Source organism: Pseudochaenichthys georgianus, chromosome 12 (genome assembly GCF_902827115.2).
Source record: "Pseudochaenichthys georgianus chromosome 12, fPseGeo1.2, whole genome shotgun sequence".
NCBI lineage: Eukaryota > Metazoa > Chordata > Actinopteri > Perciformes > Channichthyidae > Pseudochaenichthys > Pseudochaenichthys georgianus.
Window position 1 is genome coordinate 14,481,878 of NC_047514.1, and position 26,402 is coordinate 14,508,279.

The window sequence follows — 26,402 nt, forward strand, 5'->3', positions numbered from 1 at the left end:
GGTTGAATACATGTATGCTGCATTAAAGGGATATGAGCAGTAACTTAAGGACATTTCCAAAACACGACCTTATTGTTAAGCTGCCAATAATGTCTGTCTGCTTGTCTGTGCATGTGTGAACTCGTCTCTCCCTTCTCTATTTGAACGGTCACATTAAGTACATCATTTTAAAACCCTAATCACAAACAGCAGTGATACTTGTCTATTTATAAAGTGGATGGGCAGTTAGGAAATTACTTCAATATGTGGGGTAGAAATCATGGGATTTGAAACTGCAGGAGAACAGCGGGGAGAGAGCCGGGGAAAATCAAAAGGGTTGGCAACCACGGAATACATATTTAATCATTTATTAGAATCAGATCATGTATATCATTTTGGCGGGGGATGGTTAGTGTGTGAACCCAACCGCATATAAAAATGAACAACTCTCCTACTGGATATTAGTGAGAGTCACTGGGCTGTGGCCAACCTCCCCAATCAATTGCCTTTTAGCTCAAGTACAGACGTCATGCTAAATTCATGCTCTATAAGATGTCTCTTTTTTAAAGGAGTTCTATATTACAATGCAAAACCTGGAGTTCTCTTAAAGATCACCTATCGTGCAAAATCCACTTTTTCATGTCTTTTATACATAAAAATGTGTCCCCTCAACTGTCAGGAAAAAATATCTCTTTTTCTCCTGATCCATTTATATAAAACCTGTCTGAAAATGAGCTGATCAGATTTTGGCCACTTTATGATGTCATAACGATTTGTTGGCTTGTGTAACCATTAGCCAATCAGCAACCAAGGTAACACCCGCCACCTTATCACCTGAATCTCCTCCTAGAGCACCGTTGTGTTCTTTTTAACCAAATATCTTGCAGAGCGGCGTGGGGAGTGGTTCCTTATTTTCATCTAAATCAACAGACACAGAATCAGCACTTTTGAAACAGAGGGGATTATGGGATGCTACAATGCATGATCTGTTCACTTCAGAAACATGTTTGTATCTGAGACCTATAATATATTGATGAAAAACAGTATAATAGGGGACCTTTAAGTTCTATATTTAATAGTTGAAATGAATCCCATCGTATTAATTTAACTGACTATCGAAGAATTGATTATCTAAATGTGGTAAAGGGTGAAAGTATGAATACTAACCAATTGACTAATGGCACGTTATTCTCTGCATGTGTACATGTGATGAAAGTGAAATAAATGCATGCATGTGAACTCCTATTTGTGTGTGCGTGCCTACCAGCTACCAGTTCCAGCTTCTCCCCGGGGTCCCCCTCAGTGTAGAGCTTAGGGTGGCAGCGGTAGCCTATCTGACTGATGAGGCTTGCAGGCAGCGCCACCAGGTCCCTGCGGATCAGCACGCAGTTGCGGCTCTCCAAGGCCAAGGGCATCGAAGCCATCTCTGGCTTCTCCTGGACTGATGAAAGTAAAAGGAAACGGAAAGGGTTCAGAAAGCTTTTCTAACACAGCAAATCAGAGACAGATAACTTGGTATGCATCCATAAAAAGATCAGACCAGTGTATAAACCACAAAAGAAAAACAACTTCCATCCATTCCCTCTGTGCCCTCTATTTAAATAAAGGGTACACAATTCAATTCACAGAGCAGGTTTATGTAAACTCATCAGCTTGTTGTGTTTTATAAATGTTTTGGAGCATTGCAGATGTATCCCAGTCATGATGCTGCATCAGCAACTTGAGTTTGGGAGAGGGACAGATCTGGAGCTGGGTGTTAGGTTCTTACTTACAAAACTGCCTCCCCTAACCTCTGAGATGACTTGTGAGTATGTACGCACACCCTCCGTGCACATACACACACAGAACAGGAGAAGTAATCAATTAATTGCCACACATTCACAAAGTGAATACAGAAAAGTGTGGACACACACACACACACACACACACACACACACACACACACACACACACACACACACACACACACACACACACACACACACACACACACACACACACACACACACACACACACACACACACACACACACACACACACACACACACACACACACACACACACACACACACACACACACACACACACACACACACACACACACACACACACACACACACACACACACACACACACGCTCTCAAATATCCCACAATGTCACCCTGGGGTGCTCTGTCTGATTGCAGATAGAGTGGGTTTCATAAATATCTGAAACTCTAGTATTTGACAAACCTGTCCCTGTGTGAATTCAAACACAAGTGAATAAAGCATATAGGTAAACCTGCACCAGTAGAAAGACTATAACAGAAAACAGTAAAGTACCAGCTGTTGGAGCTGTGATACCGAGTGTGTTGTTGGTCATGATGCACTCCAATCATAACTCCATAAAGCTATCTTTATGCTGAGAGAACCCACACACACACTGGAGGTACAACATCCTGCTTTTTCCTAGATGCTCAGGATACATGATTTATGAAAGATTACTGTAAATAATGTAGCTGGGATGAAATTAATGTGCATCACTTTTATTCGCACAATACTGAAGTCTAGACAAGGAGCAACCGTGTTAAATAAACCCTACATTCATTTGTATGTACTGTATTTCTGCAAGTCATGCAGAGTTTTACTTTTAGATCAGTCAGATATCAGATGAATTTCCCTATCTGAGCCAAGGGCAATTGAGAAAGTAATTCACTTACTTAGAGTCTACATAGCAAGAACTTTTTTAAAAGAGCATATTGATGGATGGTTGACATTGAAATGTTCTTGTTAGCATTAGCATTAGCTATTTTGATAATTCCAGTTAGGAATTAAATACGTATCAGTGTGGAATAAAATGGAAATGTAAAATTAATTTTGGGTTATAACTGAGAACAAACTGTATTTGCAGAGGTTTTTAAAGATGACAAATATTCCAGAGCTAGCGTCAGTGATAACTGCTCTCAACCAAACACACAAAAGCACTGTAACGCTTCACAAAGATTTAAAAAAACATTAATTTGACATAATACTCACTCCCATAGGGGTTAGCTGAACGTCCATAGAGATGGCTGTAGGCATCCTCAGTGATCCCATCATATGGCTCTTCTTCAAACTCCTCGTCCTCGTTCTGGTAGGATGTAGGACTGTCAGTGGTGGGCAGGCTGGATGATCCAGGACTTGACCTTTCAACTCCTCCTCCACCCCCACCAGCCCCAGCCCCTTGAATGTGGTACGAAGGCATACCGGGGATTGCGGTCCCACCAGCCGTCGTGTAGAACAGGGAACTGGCCCTCGCCAGCCGACTCCCCAACTCCGAAGAGGAGATCTTGCTTTGCGTCATAGGTATTGTCAGGGGCGTTGGGTCCCCCCCTTCTAGTTTAATCTTACGCTGGGGCATGAGTAGGGATGGAGACCAGCCCGGGGTTCCCAAAAGGGCAGCCACCGCTAAGCCGTTTCCATTATTACAAGGACTCTGCGGCTCGGATCCTGTCTCCTCTAAAGACCCTGCTGTCTGTGAGTCACAGTGAGGTGAGTTTGCCTTAAACATTAGGTCCATGCCTCTTTCAACTATATGCTGAATTTGGAGGTAGCCAGCTGTGTACATAACCACCAGCTGTTCACTAGCGGCCATTGTTAGCTTCCCTGTATAGCAGAAAGTGAGGATCTGCTCAAAGCAAGCAGGTGTGACTGAGGAAGGCAACTCAAATTGGCTCTTGGTTGAGCTGCTGAAGAGGTCACGAAAGTAGAGGCTGCTGGCCGCCAAAACAGCCCGGTGGGCTTTGAAAGCCTGACCTGGTTGATGGAAATAACAGAGAACAGAAAAAAAGGTGAGATACAAGATTCTAGAATCATTTCAAAGTTCTGTAACATAAATATAATTTCTAGATTTAAAAATTAACCAACCTTTGACCAGGATGGACACATCGCAGTAGTGTCCCAGCAGGCGCTGCTCGTTGAGGGAGCCCAGAACCGTGGCTCCAAAGTTCGGGATCTCCACATGGAGCAGCTGGGACATGTTGGCCGCAGAAGAAGAGGAAGTTGGGGTTTCAGATATTCACTGCAGACTCCGCCACTGAGAGAGGCATCTATTAAAATAAGAAGAAAAGAGAACAAAAAAAAGTTATTAAAAAAGGCATCGAAAGAAGGAGTGATAACAAAATGCTTGAAAGATGAAAATACATGCCAGAGGGAGGCAGAGAGACTCTTAAAAAGGAAAGAAAGAGCAAGAATGAAATAGAGTTGAGATGAAGTGAGAAAATGAATGCAGTTGAGGGAGAAGTGAGAGGTGTGTGAAAGAGAGATATGCAGGGATAGTGGGTGAGAGAAAAGAGCAGGAGAGAGAATGGAGTCAAGTCAGTCCACATGAAAGAAAAACAACAATACAATGCTGTGCCTACATGAGGACGTTGTGAAATACCTTAAGGCTAAGTTGTTTCAAATGACTTAAATTCCAAGAACCTTGGACTCGCTCCATGATTTGCACTTAATGCTTCAACCATGGACTTGCTTGACCTGTAAATCTGAGATTAAACTAAACTGTATCCGACTTTGTTTTGTCTTGAAAAATGCCACAGTTTAGAGATACTCCCCCAATTTTGCTGACAGTGTATACCACTGTCAGCATTTGATCTCTTTGTAAACTCTGGCTAGAAAACAAAACAACACAACTGACGTCATGCACACAATCTACACTTAGTTTGATCCTTTTCACTAACATACTTCAGCCATATTTGCACCTTTCTTCCCTTTCCTGAACCTTGTGTCTGTCATTGTTTTATTTTCTCCCCTTACACATAAATACACACACACACACACACACACACACACACACATGCTCTGGTTTCATTATTAAGCAATGCTGCAGAACAGTTTCCAGGAATACAAACTGAAAAAAATAAATGTCACCGCCTCTCTCACACACACACACTCACTCACTCTCTCTCTTCATGCACTCCATACAGACGAGCACGCTCTCCGGCTTACTTACATAAAAGTGTGACACACACACACACACACACACACACACACACACACACACACACACACACACACACACACACACACACACACACACACACACACACACACACCACACACACACACACACACACACACACACACACACACACACACACACACACACACACACACACACACACACACACACACACACACACACACACACACACACACACACACACACACACACACACACACACACACACACACACACACACACACACACACACACACACACACACACACACAACTGTGTACTCTGACAGGCAAGCACTCACCTGGAGAAACCAGCACACGACGGTGACGGTTCCTTCACTGAAAGACGGTCACACGTGCAAAATGCAGAAAAAAGCGCCCACTGTTATCCCAGACACTTCTGACCTGTGTAAGCCAGTCCTCTGGTTAAAACACACCATGTAGACTTGACACACACTAACACCCCAACAGCAGTCCGGACCAGGACAGAAGAGGAGTAGTTAGAGCTGGAAGGAGAGCACTCTGATGTACTCTGTCTGGCCGACTCTCTTTTTCACTTAAAGTGTCCTTCCCACTGTCTCAAAGATGATTCTCTGTCTGCTGTCTGACGGACTTTTTCCTCTGTCTGCCTATCTTCTCGATCTCCTCCAAAGCCCCATTCTCTCTCTGCTCACTGTCTGTTCTAGCGCTGCCTCAAAGCCTCCCTCTGCCTCCCTGTCATTATCTTTATCTGTTTCTCCCCCCTCTCTCTATTCTCCAAGGGTTGAATTCAACAAGTGCCGCTGTAAGGAGAGAGAGGGAGAGAAAGATAATGGGGAGGGGGGGAGAGAGAGAGAGAGAGAGAGAGCAGAGCAGAGCGAATCAATGATGAAAGGAGTGGGAGGCTCAGTGTGTGCGTGTGTGCGCATGTGTCTGCGCGTGTGTGTCTGATCAATGCAGTATCTATACGTCGCAGGGAGTGGGAGGGAGAGAAAAACACAGGCTACAGTTACAGACGGAGACAGAGACTGGGCAGAGCTAGAGAGAAGCAGGGGAGGGAGGGAGGGAGGGAAAGAGGGGAGAGTTGAGACAGAGAGAAAGTCATTTGAGGACAGTACGAGTAGAGAAAGACAATTAGGTTGAAGCAACTTCTGCCACTTGCCCCTGGACACGGATGCGTATACGGTCGAACAGAAAGAGGGCGGGGGTGACACAGGCAAAAGAGAAATGAGAAAAGCTGACAGAGGTCATAGCAACCGTTATTTAACTAAGCATCGAATCATGAAACTTCTGAAATCCCTGTTTGACGCAAGTCAGGAGACAATGCGTCACATCTTGGTAAAGCAACACTTCTTAGTGAAGCTTAAATATATGCGATGCAGTATTCCTCTAATCATTCAAAGTGTACAATTAAAAGGTTCATCACAAATCTGTCATTTCAAGGTGTCTCCCATTATCTTATAATATTCGGAGAACAATAGTTTAGAAAAAAAATAGGTTTTACTTTTGAGCAAGTGTTGTGTATTTTCCTCTGAATCATGCGAGGATCTCTCTGCCAAACACCTACACACAAGGCAGAGAAGTTCTGTCTTCACGCAAGATTATTTTGTATTTGTACATGAAGTTGTAAATTCAATGATTAAATCACGCCCCCAGTTTGCTGGCTCAGCTTATTCAGGTGACATTTCTGTGTTGGCTTTTTGTTACAATCTTTTGACTGGCACATGGGGGAGCTCCCTAAATGTAGCTTGATGAGAATAAGGCAGGACAGGAGCCAGATGTCGCAGCCGGTATCAGGGAAGGAAAGAATAAAGGACAACAGCTAAGAGAAAAGGATACGTTCCAGAGAGATATGTGTGGGAGGATACGAATGCAAAATTGCTGTAACAGATGAGCAAGTGCATTTGTACAGTATGTTGTGTAATTCTTACAGGGCGAAAACACAATGAAGGAAGCCGTCTGACCTCTGCGCCACATTTTGGTCGAGGAGACATGAAGACAGTTAGCATTCCTGTTTTTAAAATCATTTCACCCGACAACAATCTGTTATAAAAAGCTGATGCAAAGGATTTTCATATTTGAGCATATCCCCAGAACATTTCCAGACACATTGTGTTTCATATTTTGCCAAAGAAACCTCAAGTGGAGAAAGTTGTGCTAAACTGAGCAAACTTTTACTCTTCAGTCACCGCGGAAATATAAAAGGGAGGATATCACAAAGCGATGAATACAGTGAGTCAGACTTTGCTTTAGAGAGCTCTGCCCCAGCAGTGTGATATCTGCATGGCACATATAGGCACACATGAGTGAGCACACACAAAAAGCACAGTCAGACACACGAGACACAAATCGGCACACACACTAATGCAAACAGACATACACACACAGTCAGGTAATCTCCCCGTGCACACTCAGCAATAAACATTTGCTTTATTTGTCTGTCTGTCCTTCTGTGAACCTGTCACACTGCTTGTCCATCGGTCCATCCATCAATCGCTGTCACTACCGTGTCCTTACATCGCCCCTCGGTTCTCCTCCCCCCCCCTCCCTGTTCTCTATCCTTCCCGCCCTGCATACCACATACCCACTGTCTCTCTGCCAATTAATGCACACAGGGCTGCATTGCAGTGAGGTTGGCGCGTGCCACGGCAGCACGCACAGTACAGAGTCTACAGACATGCATGTACGTGCCAGCCGGGCAGAGGGAGAGGAGAGGAGAGGAGGGGGTACAAAGCAAGAAGGAGGGGGAGAGCAAAGGAGAGTGAACGAAGAATATGTTGAGTCAGGCAGACAGGACGGCGGAGTGCCACACTGCACATATACAGAGACTCACCGCCGAATGTTCATGTAAATGTATGCACAAATGAATTAGAAACAAATATGCATGTATATTATGCGGCTAGGCACACAGGGATAAAAGCCCATGTCTCTCACACACACACACACACACACACACACACACACACACACACACACACACACACACACACACACACACACACACACACACACACACACACACACACACACACACACACACACACACACACACACACACACACACACACACACCTCTTCCTGCATGCATTAAATGTAGACTTTGCACATCCCTGATGAAAAATTCTAAAGGCATGAAATCCCCGAACTTGTTTGTCTAACGAGTAATTATATATGTATGCGAGTGTGTGTGTGTGTGACTCTCCGCTACCTGTGTCCTCATTTCCTGCCGTGTTTGCATTACCATGTCAAAGTTTCTCGCATACCAAGGCGTGTTTTTATAACCATTGTTATAAATCCGGCTGTGACTTTTGGCACTGTATGACAGGCGTGTGTGTGTGTGTGTGTGTGTGTGTGTGTGTGTGTGTCGGATTAGCTTTTGAGTGGAGATAAGAGATCTGAATGCAGTTCTGATTGCTGCTTTGTTGGAATGTGTTACATCAATTTTAATAAAGGATTCATACCTACGCACAGTGTTATTAACTGTAGCAGCAGGTCCAGGCATATTTGAATAATATGAAGAAATAAAACGATTGACCAGATCTTGACCAGATCTCACACACACACACACACACACACACACACACACACACACACACACACACACACACACACACAACACACACACACACACACACACCACACACACACACACACACACACACACACACACACACACACACACACACACACACACACACACACACACACACACACACACACACACACACACACACACACACACACACACACACACACACACACACACACACACAGGGTAACACTCCACTATAAGACTATAAAAGTCATACACAATTATGATTCACGTAAATGCCATTTAGCACTTTACAGAGTTGAATCTCGAAGTTAAGTTAAGTTAACTTTTATTCTAAATGCCGATAATAAAAACCTAACGACGTCAAACATACATTAAAGAGACAAACCCATATAAGGTCAATCATAATAAGTATCTCATTAAAGTATAGCAATTCACACATAAAAGAAAATTAAAAGAAAATGAAGAAGTGAGCCGAGTAGGAGCAGCTCTTTCCTCTCTTGCTTATGGTGCGTCTATACAATCTCAATATGAACAGTCCCCTCGTTATAAATATTCAGATCCTGCAGTTGTTCTCATGTCTAAAGTGTACCAGACAACAGATTCTATCCACGTTGAGACGGCAACGCTCCCTGGCAACAGTTCTACCAATCGGGACAGAGTGAGTGTATGCCGGAGTCTGTCTGAGTATCATTATGGGATGTAGAGAGAGAGAGGGAGGGAGGGAGAGAGAAAGAGAGGCTGCTTATCACTGCTTATAATGCAACATCATTCTCTGTGTATAAAGCCTGCTGGGTGAAGTTGTCTGCATAGTCTGGATCCAAATCATCTTTTTCTTTAAAAAAAAGAAAAAAGGAAAAAAATCTCCCCATGATTCATGCAGTTATGTAACAAACAGACAACTCTGAAATGATTTGTTGTGGGTTGAATATTATCTGGTATCTTTCCACTTGTGTTCACTCAATATGCACCAATAATGTAACTCATGGTTTGAGTTGGGGAAAAAAAAGAGGTTGAATTTTAGGTTCAACTGACAGAATATGAGACAATATAAAAACAATAATGTAATCATATACCAGGGCTGGATGATGGGACCAAAAACCTGTTTTGTCCTATCTTATCTCAATTAGTTAGTTAATTAAAGTGACAATAAGTGTTCAGTGTCTGATAATTACCACCCAACAGCTAGTCATGTTTTCACCATGTTGGTCTGTGTGTGTCATCGTGGCACAATTAGCTCCTGGAGACACTGACTGTGGGAACTACCACAGAGAGGTTTTGAATACCGTGCCAGGTGTTTGTATGTCTGTCTGTGGACACAACTGGGCAAGAAGCAGTCACGAAACTTCAGGTGCCGAAATAAGATCATTATGTAGGCCAGAGTTCAATGATGGGTGTGGTCAGAGATACAGGCGCAGGAAGTAAGATGCTAGGAAGACCAATTTGGCGTTGGGGCTGCTGTGATTCCATCACAAGACGATACCTAGTTTATTTATATATCTGCTCTATCAGCAAGGCCAGAGAAAGTCTTGCTCCGCACAATATCAATTTATAACAAAAGGAACAAGAAAGCGACTGAAATAGGCGGCCAATGCGGACCTCGGGAGTGTACAAAGTGCAAATTAATTTAACAACATTAAATTCCAGGTGATTTAGAAGGATTTTTTTTTTTAATGTATTTGAATAAATATCGCATTAGTTCTCAACTGTTGAAACCTTATAAACTTGATTTTGTTCAAGGGAACAGAAAGGAAAAAACTGCTTTGATTTTTCAGTATGTAATTCTATTAAATGTATAGTTTGATACTTAGCTTGGAAAACATAAACAAAATGTGGTAATTTGATGCATTTTGTTAATTCCCCAGTCCAGTCACATGCTATATTATTGCCTGCTGCTACTGTAATTAGTAGATACCATTTATTTCCACACAATAGATCAAGGGCTTAATTGTTAACAAAAGAACGACCATGATTGATTTTTCTAGTGCAGGGACAAGGGATAATCATGCAAACACATACACAAATACATACAAATGCAGTAGCTAGGTGGAGGATGACAGCACTGCAGCGAGTTACCGATCTGTTATCGCACAACTACTACTGACATTTCCCAGTGGTTGGTTGGTCTCTTCATGTCAGTTCAGCTTGCAGTTGTGATGATGTGTGTGAGAGAAAACCAGACCGTGGGAGAGTAAGTCCAAGTGTGTGTGTGTGTGTGTGTGTGTGTGTGTGTGTGTGTGTGTGTGTGTGTGTGTGTGTGTGTGTGGATGATCCTCCGGAGGCAAAGGCATTGCTAATGAACTTCAAGTGGCTGTGGGAGGTAAACAAACAAACAAACAATAGCAGCGGCTACTATATCACACTAAACTGGCGACTAGGATATCGGGATTGCTGCACACGCCAATACACAGAAACATCTACCCACATACAGTATACCCTTGAATATATGTAATGGCTTTTGGGCATATCGGTGAGCGATACAGATACAGTGAAACAAATTGAAAGGTACATGAGGGGAGATTAAATTGTGAGAGGCAAAAAGTAGGGGTGGAATAGAGGAGATAGATGAACAAAAGGCGAGAGCACAGAGAGAGGGAGTGTGTGTGAAAGATGCAAATAGAAAAGAACAAGAGAGAAGTAGACAATGCACAGTCACAGGGAGAGGGAGTTAGAGAGAAATGGGGAAATCAGATGGTGATAGAAAAAGCGGTTTGTATGAGGAAAGAATCTGTTGCAGCCAAAAATATAAAAAGATTACACACTAAAGAAAAAAGATATACAAAATAGTAGATCAAATAGACCTGATTGTGTCAAATGTATTCTCATTTCAACTTGATCAGAACATCTTGGTATATGGTGTTTATTCAATTGCATTTGGTGCCTGCTTTCCAGAGCAAGGCAACAATCCAAGACAAGTGATATCAACAAACTGACACTTTGTTCTGATCAAAAGAGAGACCACCTCCACATTACAGACTCCAAAATGTCAGCTCCATCAAAGAGGTTTCCAAGACGGCCTTTTCTGGAAAAGAAAACCCTGCTCTATAAGTAAGAAGGAAAAATAATATAATATAAGGTGGGAAAGTGTTAAAAGACAGCCTGATATTTCACCAATACTAATCTAATATAGCAGAGACACGGATGCGAGCAGCTTGTACCAGTCTAAAGCAACTCATAAGTGTGGCGTTAAAGCAGCAGGGAAACGCAGGCACCCAACTCACGCAAGACTGAGATCACTTGAACACGCATTGGCATAAGACTGAAAATGCCCCCGATTTAAGTAAGTAAGTAAGTAAGTAAGGAAGCTACGTAAGTAACAGGAAGAAAAGGAGGGAGGAGAGAGTCTAAGAGATTATGCAGGCGGTATCAGAAGAATACATGTGTGTATGTGATCAGCATCAGTTGACTGCCATGTGATATGTTTTTTTTGGAAAGTTTCATGCGAATAGATCGTGTACATTGGCATCAGCTACCATGTGACTGGTGGGTGTCTAAAGCAGAACACAGAACTGTACATTTTCCATGAGCCTAAGGGCCCCAATTTCATGCTGGTGAACATCTTCTTCTGCCAGAAAAGTATCATTTTTGATGGGCTCAGGCAGATTTGCCCATTTTGTGATGACATTACTTGGAAATAGATACTAGTTTAGGTATGGAGACATGTTTGGTTGGAGTTTTTAATACACGTTTGGGACTGACATGATTATCTAGTATAGAGGAAGGGTACTTTTTTTTTCTTATTCTACCTTCAGAAAGATACGGTGTATTGCAAGTTGCAACAGTAACAGAAAGTGATGAAACCTTTTCATGGTGCAAAGTTAGGTGTATGTGAACAGATAACATCATGTGCCCCAGGCATCACAGTAGGAGTGTTGAACTCCTGCCTTGTGACTCTGCTTTGACAAGGACATCGGAGAAGCCTTTGTGGCATCTCGAATGCTTTACCTCATTTCCAAACTATCTTTGCGCCATGGCAGGGAGTGGTTTGCAGGTTTAAGAAAGAGCTAATTGGCTGCAGTTGGTGTCTGCTTAAAGCTCCTTGATAATGTATTCTTGCAAGTGAGTTTACAAAGGCAGGTGTGTCACCGCTGTGCTAGCACTTCTGGTCACAAGACATTTGATACTCAAGGATGCTAAAACACAGCAGATTGGGGAAGTTACTTTAAAAAGCACAGGGCACTAAAGCCCCATTGACATCCTCCTTAACATGACCTTCTTCTGGGGACAAAAGAGTGGCCTGCTGAGTGTCACACAACGACTACAATTAGGTTAGATTTCACAGCAGTTCTGTGTGTTTGTGAGTGTGTATTATTAGTAGTGACATGCTGGATGTTCCAAACATGATTTGATTTTTATGGTGCAGAAATCAGACGGTGAAAAATGAAAGAAATAGGATGAATCAGCATGAAATGAAAGCGTATCTGTGGCTTTCCTGCAGACGCATGTACGATACAAAGAATATAGCAAGTGGAGGGAGTGGGTGTTGTTATACAGTGTATTTTTTTATTTGTTCAATGGATTGACTAGAATTCAAACAATAAATAAACATGGCAATAAATAAACATTTCCTGATGGTTTGTCGTGATTTATAAATAACACAACCTACCCTTTCTTCTTTTGAGTTCCCTTGGTTATGTTCAGTGAACAATAATTCATTATAACAAATTGTGAGTATGCTTGAGGATCAACAAACCCACAAATTGAGTTTCCTTAAAACAACCTTTATTTTTCAAATCTGGATTATTTTACATTTATGCTTGCTAGCTTGCAGTCTTCTCCTATCCCACCCTGGCTGGTGTATTGCCATGTTTCTTTCCATTGTGAGTATAATAGCGCAAAACTGGTGGCAGGAGTGGGGATTGCATTGGCGATGACATACTAAAAATTCTAGAGATTATGAGAAAAACAGTTTTGTGGTTTTTAGGTTAACCGTAGCCAACACTCTTCTTCCACTGCTCTTTTCACTTCACACATCATTTGTCTCTACATGTGGTCTGTTGATATGTTTAACTTCTCATCAGCATTGGAATTTTGTTCAATGAAGATTCTTAGTCATCTAGGTCAAATGCTACAGTTTACAGCATAAGCAAGAGAGTTTCGCTGTTCGACTTCTCCAAACGTTTTCTTTCATAATGAATGGTGGGGAATTCCAAGTCATTTAAACCTAAAGGAGCTGCATCTAATTTAAGTCAATAACAGGATCAAATTAATTGGTGTGGTTAAGAATAAATGAGCAAAACAAAAAGTGATAAATAATTTTGGGGGTTCCTTTAAAAGAATAATTAGGTCTTAGTTGCTATCCCGCAAAAAATAACAAAATGACATAACGTAATACTAGGGTGTGCTTCAATGGGTAAAGAAAACTTGATGTTGGTGAAAAAAAATGTACTTTTCATAACTAGGACAGCAGTCTAGTAAAAATACAAAATGAATGACGGTACAGCTTACCTCAAGTGGAATTGCATATGGTTGAGTCTTTCTCCACATATCAATAAAGGATTTTAAACATTTTTCAACCAATACCATTGACTTCCACTAAAAGTAAGCTGGATAGTCATAAAGATAGCTTAGTTAGAAAGGCTTGCACCATATGCCTCTCCTGTAGGAATGTAGCTCTTGCGGCACAGCTCCATCTATAAGGCTGAAGGGCTTTTCAAGGTCTAGCCTTTTCAGAGTCCTCTGAAAAATAACTCTTCTCTGCCTATAGGTTTTTACTTGCTGAAACGCAAGTTAAAAAAAGAAAGAAAAAGTTATTCAGTGTTAGAATAATGTGACCCGTTATATCAGTGCATGTTCATCCAAGAACAATTAAAGCAGGAAGATAGCAGCTGCAGCAAGAGTGTCAATCAAACCGGGGCAGGCAAGGTGAGAGGAATTTAAAACACATAAAATGAGGTTGTGCTCCGATAGGATTGTGGCACCTTTAAGTGTGAAAGCTGAGTTTAAAATTCATCCACAGCAAAGCCGGCGCTATTTCTTCCCTCATGAGGCATCTCTCTGCATGAAAAACAACTTTAGGATTCTAGCAAGTTTAAAAAAATGCTCAATGTATGACAACGTTTCCAGTGCATATAGCACAGTGAAAAAAGATAAAGAAAGAGAGACAGGAAGAGAGTGACACAGAAGTAGAGAGGCTAGAGGGGGGCGATATGGAGAGGATGAACATGCCATTTTGATCACCCTGTGCAGCCGTTTCTGTACTGCTGAATAGTTTGCTCTGACACACGCATGACATCAGAGCAGCCCAACATGAGCGCCCGAGTAGCCCAGTGCAATGCAAAAATGAGGACACATCTTTCAGCATCAGTGCCCCACTGTCTACAGACAGGCATACACAAACACACACCCACACAAAGACACACAGAGAGAGTAGCGCCCACATCCACTGAGTGCCCCATGTACACTTCTCATTTAGAGCAGACAGAATGCTTTAATTCATCCTCTTGCAAAAAAAAAAAAGGGAGAACTAAACGTTGTTTGATATGATCAGGGTAGGCGAATCAAAAGAATGTCTCATGACATGCGGCAAACATTGCCCATGATAAAAATAATAATGCTGTCTAGTGTTACAATGTATCATAAGAGACTGTTTGTTCAAGCGCACTGCAATTCATACACATTTATTTTGGACACACACACACACACACACACACACACACACACACACACACACACACACACACACACACACACACACACACACACACACACACACACACACACACACACACACACACACACACACACACACACACACACACACACACACACACACACACTGCTGTGACCAAAGAATCTTCCAGTCAGCAGCACACTAAGCTAGCATACATGTGCTCAAATAACATGCCACCTTTCATAACCTCATCACACTGTGAAACACTGAAGAGGGCCCTAGCTGACCTACAGTATACGATTAGGTTCCTACTGTATCTGCCTCATGAACAACATGGACATGGGATCACCCACACACAGCGGAAAAATAATGCAATTGAGGGCTGTGCAATTAATCGTATTTTAATCGCGATTACGATTATGGCTTGCGACGATTATGAAAACAGCATAATTGACAAAATACGATTATTTTGCTGGGTTCGCTTTCGCCCCTCCCTAAACCCACTCGGCCACGTGCGAGTGACATGTGTTGTGAGTGTTCAGCGCGAGCGAATATGTCAGAACAAGAGCAGCAACTCGTTAAGAAGAAGGGTAAAACTATTTCCACTATTTGCCTTTACAATTTAAAAAAAAAATTAAAAACCTTTATTTATCCAGGTAAAATCCCATTGAGATCAATGATCTCTTTTTCAAGGGAGACCTGGAGATACATTTCACATCGCTAAAGATATGTGCCCAGTTAGCACTGTTAGCAACCAGGGCTTTAAGCAACTTGTCAACACGTTGGACAAGCGTTACGCGATGCCGTCTCGGTATTATTTCAGCAGGTCTGCGCTGCCTGCACTATATGACAAATGCCGTGGGGAAGTTGAGAGAGATGCGGCTTCAGCTGACTACTTTGCGACCACAACGGACCTATGGTCTAGCCCAGGGGTGCCCAACCAGTCGATCGCGAGATGTGTCTAAAAATAGAACAACAATAATCTGTTTTATCGTTAATGTCCTGTAACATAATCTTCCTGTGCCAGAATAATGCACTTGAACGCATCAAAGCTTTGTGATTGGCCGGCGTCACCCCATGTGTCGGGGCGTGGCTGAGGGTCTTCAGTACAGGTGGCAATATTGTCACCTGCCTGCGCTCATCTCTGAAACCAGACCATGTCAACAGGCTGGTGTTTCTTGCAAAAAATCTTTAAGAGATGACATGAGCAGCCCTACCAGCATTTGCTATGGTGGCCTAAACATTTTTATTTGATCTTAAATTGTAGTTCAACATTTATTTCCTGTTACTTCTGGACCCTGACGGTTGGCCAGCCTTCGACGTTTAACTGAGTGGAATTATGAATATGTTGAATATGTTTTACCAAAATGTTGGCTATATGTTAAGGAGTTTTCAGTAGGTTGTGACAGTGCACTGCATCATATTTGATTTAATTTATTTTGGTCTAATTTATTTTTATTTATCATATTAATAATATATGTTTAGTATCGTTTTGGAAGTGCGCTCCAATATATTTGTTGATCTTGTTTATTGGTAAAATATTATTTGTTTTAAAGTTCAATAAATGGTCGATGAATAATCGTCAAAATAATCGTGATATCAATTATTGACCCAAATAATCGTGATTATGATTTTTGCCATAATCCCACAGCCCTAAATTGTACTGTACATTTGGTCAACTGAGGATACTATTGCTAAAACACATACGTTTTATAAGTTTAATATAAACATAAAGAAGTAATTAAGGTACCTAAAAATAGTCAAGTAGTTTGGTTACACTTATGTGTTGTTTTGTTTTAATTTATTACGTGTTTAAATCTTCATCACCAATCCAGGAGAAAATAAATGTTCACAAAAAATTTCATTGTGGATGCAGTTTATTTGTATGGGAATGGTATTATGTAAAAAAAAGAAAAAAAGATTCTAGTCTTGCTGTGTGCCTATTCTGAGTTTGTATTCTAAAAGCGCTAACCATTTACTGGCTGAGGCTACATACTGAACGGCAGATATGAGAGTGGTTTCAATCTTCTCATCTTAGCTTGCAGGGTTTATAAAGTTATTGTTAACATCAGAAAACCCACATCACCAACCTATAAATGTCAGAGCTTTCACCTTCTTCGGGTAACTAAAATGTAATGAAAGCTTCAGGTAGGCAATGGTGAGATTTAGCAGTAATTGCTAACGCATGTTAGCTGTGGGAAGGGGAAAGGTTGGGGGATGTGTAGTGAACACATTAACCGCCTCAGATTCCTGTCTTTTTCCACTGGCTCCTACCGGCCCTGTGCCAGGCTGTTGGGACATGAAGCCCACATACAGGACAGGTCATAACCACAGAGAAGGGGTCAGCCTTTTCGCTATCCTAACTCATTGCTTTTTGCACTAATTAGCTAGCTTTGTTCACTGGCACGAGTCTTGACAGAGGCTTGAAGTGTGTAGCAATTTAATTATGTACAGCAAACAGCAAAAGAGCATGGAAAATTGAGGTGGGCTGCAAGAATAAATGCCATCCAAAGTGCTCTCCCTCCCCGTCTACTTCTGTGTGAGTGTGTGTATCTAAATGATTCGGTGGGGTTTATTTATGCGTGTGTGTTTGTGCATGTCTGAATGTGTCATCCCGCGAATTATAGGTTTGACTTTCACAGTAAGTCTGATGTCCCCTTTGCTGAAACTCAAAGGATCTGAGATCATTTATCAGGCCAACTGTCTTCCGTTAGAATAAAGCATTTGCAGAGATAGGGAGGGGGAGGGAAAAAGTAGATTTAAGCCCACACATTCTTCTCTAGAGATATTTAAGTGAATGCCAGCCCTTATGGTCGTGAGCTCTGACGTACTGTGAGTTAAATACACAAAAGGATTTTAACCAAGGTTCCCAGAAATTGAAGTGCCGGCTAATACGGTGTGATTACAGTCAGTATGAACAACTTGAACATCTTTTAAGCTGTTCAGAATCTCCCCTAATGCATATAAGTGAAAAAAGCGCTCCATAAGGCTTCATGAATTGTTAATGTGCTGATGCCACAAATACCATCAAATTAGGCTTCAACTATGAAATATTATTGTGTGAAATCAAATGTTCCATCCAGTTTGAGTATGCAATCTCATGACTATATCAGAAACTCATCTTCGTCATACTTCTCAGCACAGTAATGATCTGCTACATGCTCCTATTCATGCTGAAAATACTCGGAACAGTCAATTGTGCACATGCCTCTTTTTACACACACACACACACACACACACACACACACACACACACACACACACACACACACACACACACACACACACACACACACACACACACACACACACACACACACACACACACACACACACACACACACACACACACACACACACACACACACACACACACACACACACACACACACACACACACACACACACACACACACACACACACACACACACACACACACACACACACACACACACACACACACACACACACACACACGATCGTTTGCCAACGGCCAAACATGTCACTTACCAGAAATCTCTGAGACAAAGTGAGAGAGCGAGATAGAAAGAGAGAGAGACTCTGCACATTTGTCCGTTTGTGAGAGATCCTAGTCAAGTGTAAGTACAGTACTACATACACAGGGAACATGAGATGTAACTGCTAAAGTTATCTGCAATGTAGCGTGCTGTGGGGGCAGGCGATTCTGAGAAAAAGAGACACGTGGTCTTTGAGATCTTATGTGGAATTGTTCTGAGGAACATGCCATGTTTGCTGTTCATTGTCTAAATTCTTGGAAGGCTTCCTGAAAAGCCCGTAGCGAGCCAAATCAGACCAAATCTGTAATAATTTAAGATTTATAATCGCTTTTGCCGATCCTCTCTTTCCCTCATCATACTTCCATGTTTATGTGTTGCAACGTGTACAGAATTAGTATGTACTTTTTTGTGGGCAGTAAATGACAATTGAAGAGAGCATGCCATGTGTCAATATAATCTCTGTGGCGACGACAAGACAGATAATAAATTAATTAACCGGAAAAGCCACACCTGTTTCCCTGTGTTCTATCCTATCTTCACACATGTGTTTTCCTAGAGGGAGGCTGCAAGTAGGAGGGACTGACAAAAGGTATAGTAGCAAATTCCAAGAAAGCCATTTGAAATGAGCAGAGCGTTTGAGGAACTGCCCCACCCTCTTTTGTAGCTTTGGCAATCACCTTTTACACCATTTATGGGATAAGAAATGTAGTTTGGCTGCAAATGAATTGTGTTATGCTCGATGAATGCGAATGTCTTGCACACACACTGTAATATATAATTAAAGGCTGATCTTTCTTTATATTCTTTCCCTCTACTGGACCAAACCCCTTTTTTCACTTTTGATTTAGGTAAAAGAGACAGTACCGTGATGCTACAGTGTATCAGTTAGAAGACAGACAAGGGGAACGTTGGTAATTTGGACGTAATTTAGTTTATCTAAGTTAATTTATTTTTAAGCAGTGCAGCCAGATTTACTATTTAGAAGTCAATCTGATTTCATGTGTCTCCGAAACCTAATTTTAACTTTGATAAGAAAATATGTGGACAAGGCAAGGTCACTGGGGCCTTGGACTATTTTATTCACCTGCATTTCAGAAGTTGGCAATTTATTACAGCTCTTTAAACCCACACAGAGTTATGTGGATGCACTGCATGTGTATAATTCAAGGCTTTCGGGTGGTGAACATTAAAGTCATATTAGATCTATGGACTTACCAGGTATCATTACTGAACTACTCTCATGGTGACAGACTTTTCAACATGAGGAAGAAAAAAATAACTACCTTACTTTACTGCCTTTTAACTTTGGATATTAAAAACGTTAAGTATTTTTTAAAAATGCAGCAAGAAGAAAATAACAGGACAAAGAAAATGTGCATGTTGGCTAGGGCTGAACGATTTTAAATGATGCAATTATCAAATCGCAAAGCCTGCAAATTTTCTTTTTCCGTTTTTGTTGTTGTTGTTCTTCTTGTGTGTCAGTCATCCACACCAATCAGAAGTGCTGTGCTCCACATGTACCAGTCATTGTTAATCAATCAGAAGTGGCCCATGATAGCAGGTGATAGACAGATTGATCCAATCACCTGCCAAGTATTTTTGAAATACTTTTCCAAATGGCTTCCAATGGAGCTTTCCTAGATGGTTTGGTGAAACAAACCATCTGAGTCAGGTTAGTAATGCTCCATCACATGTTCTACATCTATTACAGGGTGAATCTTAAACTGAAGCTTGACTTTAAAGCAACCCAAAGGAAGTTTCATGTACGTTTAGTTCTTTCACTCGTAGCTCGTGTAGCAGAATATTTATTACAGCTTATTTCTGGTATATTCATTAATGTCACATGGTATAAGCTACAGTATAGTGGACGGTGTGTTGTTCATTTGGTTTGCCGGAAGGAGGCCCATCTATAGGCAATCAGCTGAAACTCTTCACCAGCAGTTGTATACATGGGCATGTGTGGTAGCTGCTAAATAAGGTCATGACATCAGGGGCCTGTACTACGAAGCTGGTTCAACCTAACCTGGATATGTTTGAGTTAGCCGGTTGGCCTAATCCAAAACATACGCGCTCTCGCTAAACTGTACTACGACGCGGGTTATCAAGGGGATCGCTCAAGCCAGCCGTGTCCTATCTAGTTAGGTGCGCGTTCACATGAAAGGGGTGGTATCTGGAGCATTCGACCAATCACAAACATGGAGAAGCATACTGACAGCGCAGCGTCATACTTCCTGAATGAAAAGTGAACTTTAATATTAGACATATGAAGAAGTTAAACTTTAAACATCCATGACTTAAACACTTTATCCAGGATAAAAGCCACATAGCTGCACCTGCAAGGTGAATACAGCTGGTAACAGAACAAGTGTTTGAATGCGTACATTAACAGGTTTATGATATCACTGCCCCGTCTAAGACACGATCTGACTTTAATTACATTTGTCTCGAGTGTTTCGTCAACTTAATGTGTTGCTTAAAATAATACTTCTGCATATAGTATGTGACACTGTGAGTGTTGCACGGCCAGATACGGCTCAGCTGACTCAGATAAGGAGATATATGATACATTATGAAGTGATATGCTGCGGACTGTACTGTTACTCTGATCCGGTTACTTATGTTGTGGCAGATATTTAAGTAAGCTTTCTTAACGCTAATGTTATAATAGTCAGATTGCTCTGAAGATGGGAGGTGATTAATGTTCACGTTCACACAATCGGTGATTTTTGCCGGCCGTGTTTCCTGCAACGGTAGCTTTTCTGTATTTCCTTTCTCCTGTAATATGACTTGATCGCTTTAAACTCTGCACACTGAGCTCTGATTGGTCTGCAACCTAACCTGGCCGCACAGCATAAGTTACCATGGAGATCTAGCCTGCTAAAAAGAGAACCAGCTTCGTAGGACCGGAAACCCAGAGTTTTCCCTGAAATTAGCCGGCTAAGCGAAAATCCTGCTTCGTAGTGTACCCCCAGGGATCATAGAACTCAGAGGGTGCAACATATATGACTGTATAAGGTTGGAACATCTCTGCCACGTATGCTGTTTCAAGTGTATGTTCGTGTGTGTTTTACATGTATAAAGCACATGAGATATTTCTTGTCTTGGGGGGGCAGTTCCGCGATTGGCTGCTGTGGCAGCAGGTGATGCACTCCCCATTATTGTTTGTTTGTTGCAACAACTAAATAATAATTACTGATCAGCTATATCTGTGTTTTATTGATTCCTCTCGGTTTCATTCTTTCCTGTTGTGAGTGCTGCATCGCCACAACACTCGGGCTGCGGGGGTGCCAGAGACGGGAGCACGTTGATACGACCTTCCTAGCCGGAGATATGGCCGCACTTTACAATAAACTTCCGTTGGGTCGCTTAAAAACAAATATCGCAAATCGAATCGCGATATCTGTCAGAAAAATCGCAATTAGATTATTTCCCCAAATCGTGCTGCCCCAATGTTGGCCCAACAGAACCAATGCCGTACAGAACCGGAAATAATTGAGTTTAATTTGCAATCTGATTTTAATTGTTCCCATTTTAAGGAAACATTCCTTTGGTCCCATCATAGTCAATTAGAAACTACTGCATGCAGAAATATACTGATTTGTCCAGAAAATGTAGATACAATTAGAAACAGCTTCTTGATATTCAACAGGAAAAAGCATTTCTTCACAGTTAACCTTAACTGTGTGAACCTGAGTTTGTATTAACAGCTACTAACAAGCCTGAACACACCAGCAGCAGCTACAGCAGTTATGTGCTGCAGAATAACAAGAGCGTATGAGAATATGATGTATGACTGGTACCCTGTATCGCATACCATCAGCAGTGACTCATTACTGTCTCAGGAAAGGAAAATCAAACACACATAAACACACTCCACACATGAGTATACACGCATTTACAGTGCAGATAAAAGTGCACAGAGAAATGGGAGCAATTAAGCAGAACTTTGGATAAAAAGAATCTTAAAATGTAGTATGGATCAATAAAAGTATTTTAAGCGTGTTGTTGTTGCCCTTAAATATTGTCTGTCGAAGACAAACATACGGAGTGGAAATCTCCTTTATGTTAACCTAATAGAAATTGTTAAATGCTTTTTTAATTGTGTCTTTTCATATGCTGAGGCAACATAAACTATTGTTCATTTATGGGTCTAATAAGAGATGACACATACTTAATGAGTCAAGGCTCTTACAGTTATTCTACTTTCTCCTCTCTTTCACCCTCGTCTCAGGATCCACACCAGTTATATTTGAAACTGTGTTGTCGTTCTCTCTCCTTGACACTCCCCACTTGCACACAGCCTCGGGCCCCCTTGTGGAATGCTGTATAATGTGAGGCCTATGGAGGAAGGGCATCCCGGGACACTGTGAGAGCACACACAAACACATGCTAACACACTCACCGACACACGCACACACACACACACAGAGAAATACAGCTGTTGAGAGCCATCAGAACCCTTTGGCACACGTCCAAGTCAAAGACAAGTGGTGTATGAAGGCCTCCGTTTAGAAAGAAAAAAAAAAGTCCTGATTTTCCATATATGTTATGATAAACACTGAAGATAGAAACTTGGCAGTCAAAACTCCCATTACCCAGAACTGATTTCCTTGAATTGAGAGAGCAATATGAAACCTTGATAACTGCTGCCTGTGTGTTGCCTTAGGGCTGACAGGCTCACCTATGGATTCATACTGTTTCAGTTTTTAAACAGGGATTTTCAATTCCTTTTGTTATCCCCCATGATATTTCTACATAGGAGAAGCGGGCAGAAGCAGATGGGCACTAAAATTGCTCAAACACTCTGAAGTGGGATTCAAATCGGTTAAATGGTGAGGAACACTACGCACTTCACACTACTTTATTCGTATGAATCTATTAAGCAAGCTGTCGTTTGTTAACGTCCAACCTGTGCGACACCTGTAAGGGACCAGAATGCTGCATAAAAACTGTAAGTCTTACTCTCAGTCTAGGTTTTTTACGACCTGACAAAGATGAAGAAGGCAAGGCAAGTTTATTTATATAACATTTTTCTGTACGCGACAATTCAAAGTGCTTCACAAAACAAATTAAAAGACTTTTTAGGAATAAATACAGTAAAAACACATTATATAATGGCATTTTACAACAGGCATTACAAAGCAAAGATAATAAAAATAAACACCACAAGAAGTAGACCATAACCAAGTTGCAAATAATCCGAATCGTTCCTCTTGAGAACAAACACAGGGTGGACTAGAGTATGAGAATGAGAGCTGGATGGTAGAGAGAAAGAGTGCATGTGAGAGGGAAGGAAAGTGACAGGAAATGAAGAAGATTGCCACAAGCTTCATGCCGACTCGCCACACACACTGCAACCATGTACACACTGGAGAAGGGGGGAGGTATTGCATGTATAGTCAGATGACTCCTGCAGGGTTCAGGTCAGGTAAGGTAAACACCAATTTAACTGACACTACAGTAGGCAACTGTAATGTGTATAGGTGAAACTTGTGTTTGAACTTTTTAAAAAAGGTAATCCCAGAGTCACTTTGACTTATTTTACAAAGATTTTCATTTCATGATCCACTTTGGTTCATAATCCTCCCAGCCTATGTCATGTTAAAACAATGTTAGAAAGTAATGCTTAGTGAGTTTCGTATACTACATCAGTACAAGACTTTCTAGTAATACCAGCATTTTAAGAAATATCTTATACTACTAACTTGCTTGGGGTTGAGGATTAGAGAAGCCAGCTGTATTGGGTTATCTTAAATGTATTAATAAACGTTGTATACTACTGCCCCTGACAACACAAATCATTTCAGATGCTGTGTGTGTAGTATTCATTGCCGCAATCCTGCAACATACAGCACTACAATAGATGCATTGTGGGTGGAGATTTTTTTTTGTTTTGGCTTCATCGTGACGCAAGACAAATCATACCGTTCCACCTTCTCCAAAGCAAAGCATGAGTTGAAAACACTATTAAGTATTCAAAAGTACAAGACAACATTATAGTCACGATACAGTGGGCTAATATTAGTAAATAACTACACATAGTCTAATTAAATTCTTCTCGTGCCGCGTGGAAGCCTACACCTATCACCCCCCGTGTAAAACCTTCACATTTCGCGATATCACTTCACGAAAGTTGAAGAGCCTAACTTAGTTGAGCAGGTAGTGATATCTCAATTAACTCTCGTGCTGTAATGTCAGCAGAATGTCACGGTGTGCGGCCATAAAGAAGGAGAGGCGAGGGAATAATGCATGGCAAAACCTATGCGTCACACAAATCAGGCACCGTAAACATCACGCCAAGACAGAAGGGGCATATTTACCCGATATATGTCGCTATTCCATGAACTGCGGCGGTGGATGTTGGCGGAAGTATTTCTCTTCGGATAACCTGTAAAGTTTACGGGGTGTTAAAAAAAGGCAGGCCCCGGTTTCCCCTTGTCCGCTGGCTCACTCTATCACTCCAGCAGTCCTATCTTGGCCGCTCGTCCCCCATCTCTCTATATCCCACTCTCTCTCTGGCCGCTTCTATCCCTGTGCAGGAAGTGAACGCTGCTCACATGAACAGTGCAGGCAGCCTGACATCATGCAGCACTCGCTACAGAGTTTATTTTTTAAAGACGCAGACGTTTTAGCGTGACTGCCAGGTTACTGTAGGTACACTGTCCTACTGTAGTGTACTCGGCAATGGACTGTCAGCAGTGCTCGGTCATATCGTGCGCCTTTACGGACACACGAACTCAGTGCACTCTGCGGGCTTAAAGGTGCAGACTTTCCTGTGGCTAGCCCTCGGGGCGAGGTATAGCAGTGCTACTAACACTGTCTGTGCGTGTATGAAAGTGAACTTATTGGACAATATTCGCAGTCGTGGTTCAAAAACGAGGTGCCTCATTGTGCTCCTACAGAAAATGTACATGTGTGGTTACCTCACTTGTCCTATGTGATGACAGCTCAGGCTACATGATGCGCATGTGTGTGTATGTGCATTGTGCCGTTTGGCTAAGCGCCAACTGCTGGTGGTGTGACCTCAAGTAAACTTTTCTTTACTGCAGGCATGCGATGTCACAGTGCCACAGCTCACACAATCTCTGCTAGACGATGGCAGAATGTTATCCAACATGACATGTTTATGATCACTACTGTTAATCTCCATAGGATGCAAGGTTAGATTTCATATTTCATGTTACTTACATGTTATATATTTTGTATGCAGAGGTGACTAAGTGACTAAGTATATTTATTCAAGAACTAGCTAAAGTACAATTTTGTTTTAAGTGTGATTTTCTTGAGTATTTCCATTGTATGCAACTTTGTACTTCTACTCTATTCATTTTGTACCTTTAGTTAATTTACACATTTTGATTAATAACATGAAATATAATCAACACTTAAATCAGACTTTAGTTACACGAGTAATATTCACAAGCTACCCTGCAGTATACAAAGTGATTAAAACTAGCTGCACCTTTACCAGCTTTGATAACACTTTAATGCATTCATATTTATAATCAAAACATATATATTATTCTGAAATGGACCAAATTGCATAATAAGTACTTTTACTTGTGTAACTTTTTGATTGCAGGACTAACTCTATGCTTTTAGTTACAATACAGAGTATTCCTTCCTTTTGGTACTTCTACTTTTACTGAAGTACACAATTTGAATTCTTCTCCCCCCTCTGTTTATTAGGTTTGCTTTTTAATCAAATTTAACTATTTTCTGAAATATTGCATACTTATTGATACTTGTTCACATAGGCAATTCCCAAATGAACATTATTA

General features: G+C 41.5%; 1 protein-coding gene across 3 annotated transcripts in view; it reads right to left on the minus strand.

The window, feature by feature from the left end:
- LOC117456518 (nucleus accumbens-associated protein 2) overlaps window positions 1-25,361 on the minus strand; it is a 32,085-nt gene extending 6,724 nt beyond the window's left edge. The window contains exons 1-4 of one of the 3 annotated variants that reach the window (XM_034096433.2): window positions 24,942-25,361; window positions 3,866-4,047; window positions 2,996-3,754; window positions 1,244-1,420 (exon numbers count right to left, since the gene is read on the minus strand). In XM_034096433.2, coding sequence (XP_033952324.1) covers window positions 1,244-1,420; window positions 2,996-3,754; window positions 3,866-3,977 — 1,048 coding nt within the window. In that variant the 5' untranslated portion in view covers window positions 3,978-4,047; window positions 24,942-25,361. Of the gene's footprint in view, window positions 1-1,243; window positions 1,421-2,995; window positions 3,755-3,865; window positions 4,048-4,379; window positions 4,955-5,259; window positions 5,893-24,941 lie in introns of those variants that run through there. The other 2 variants (XM_034096432.2, XM_034096434.2) reach the window with 2 other exon arrangements.
- Between the last annotated feature and the right edge of the window lie 1,041 nt (window positions 25,362-26,402).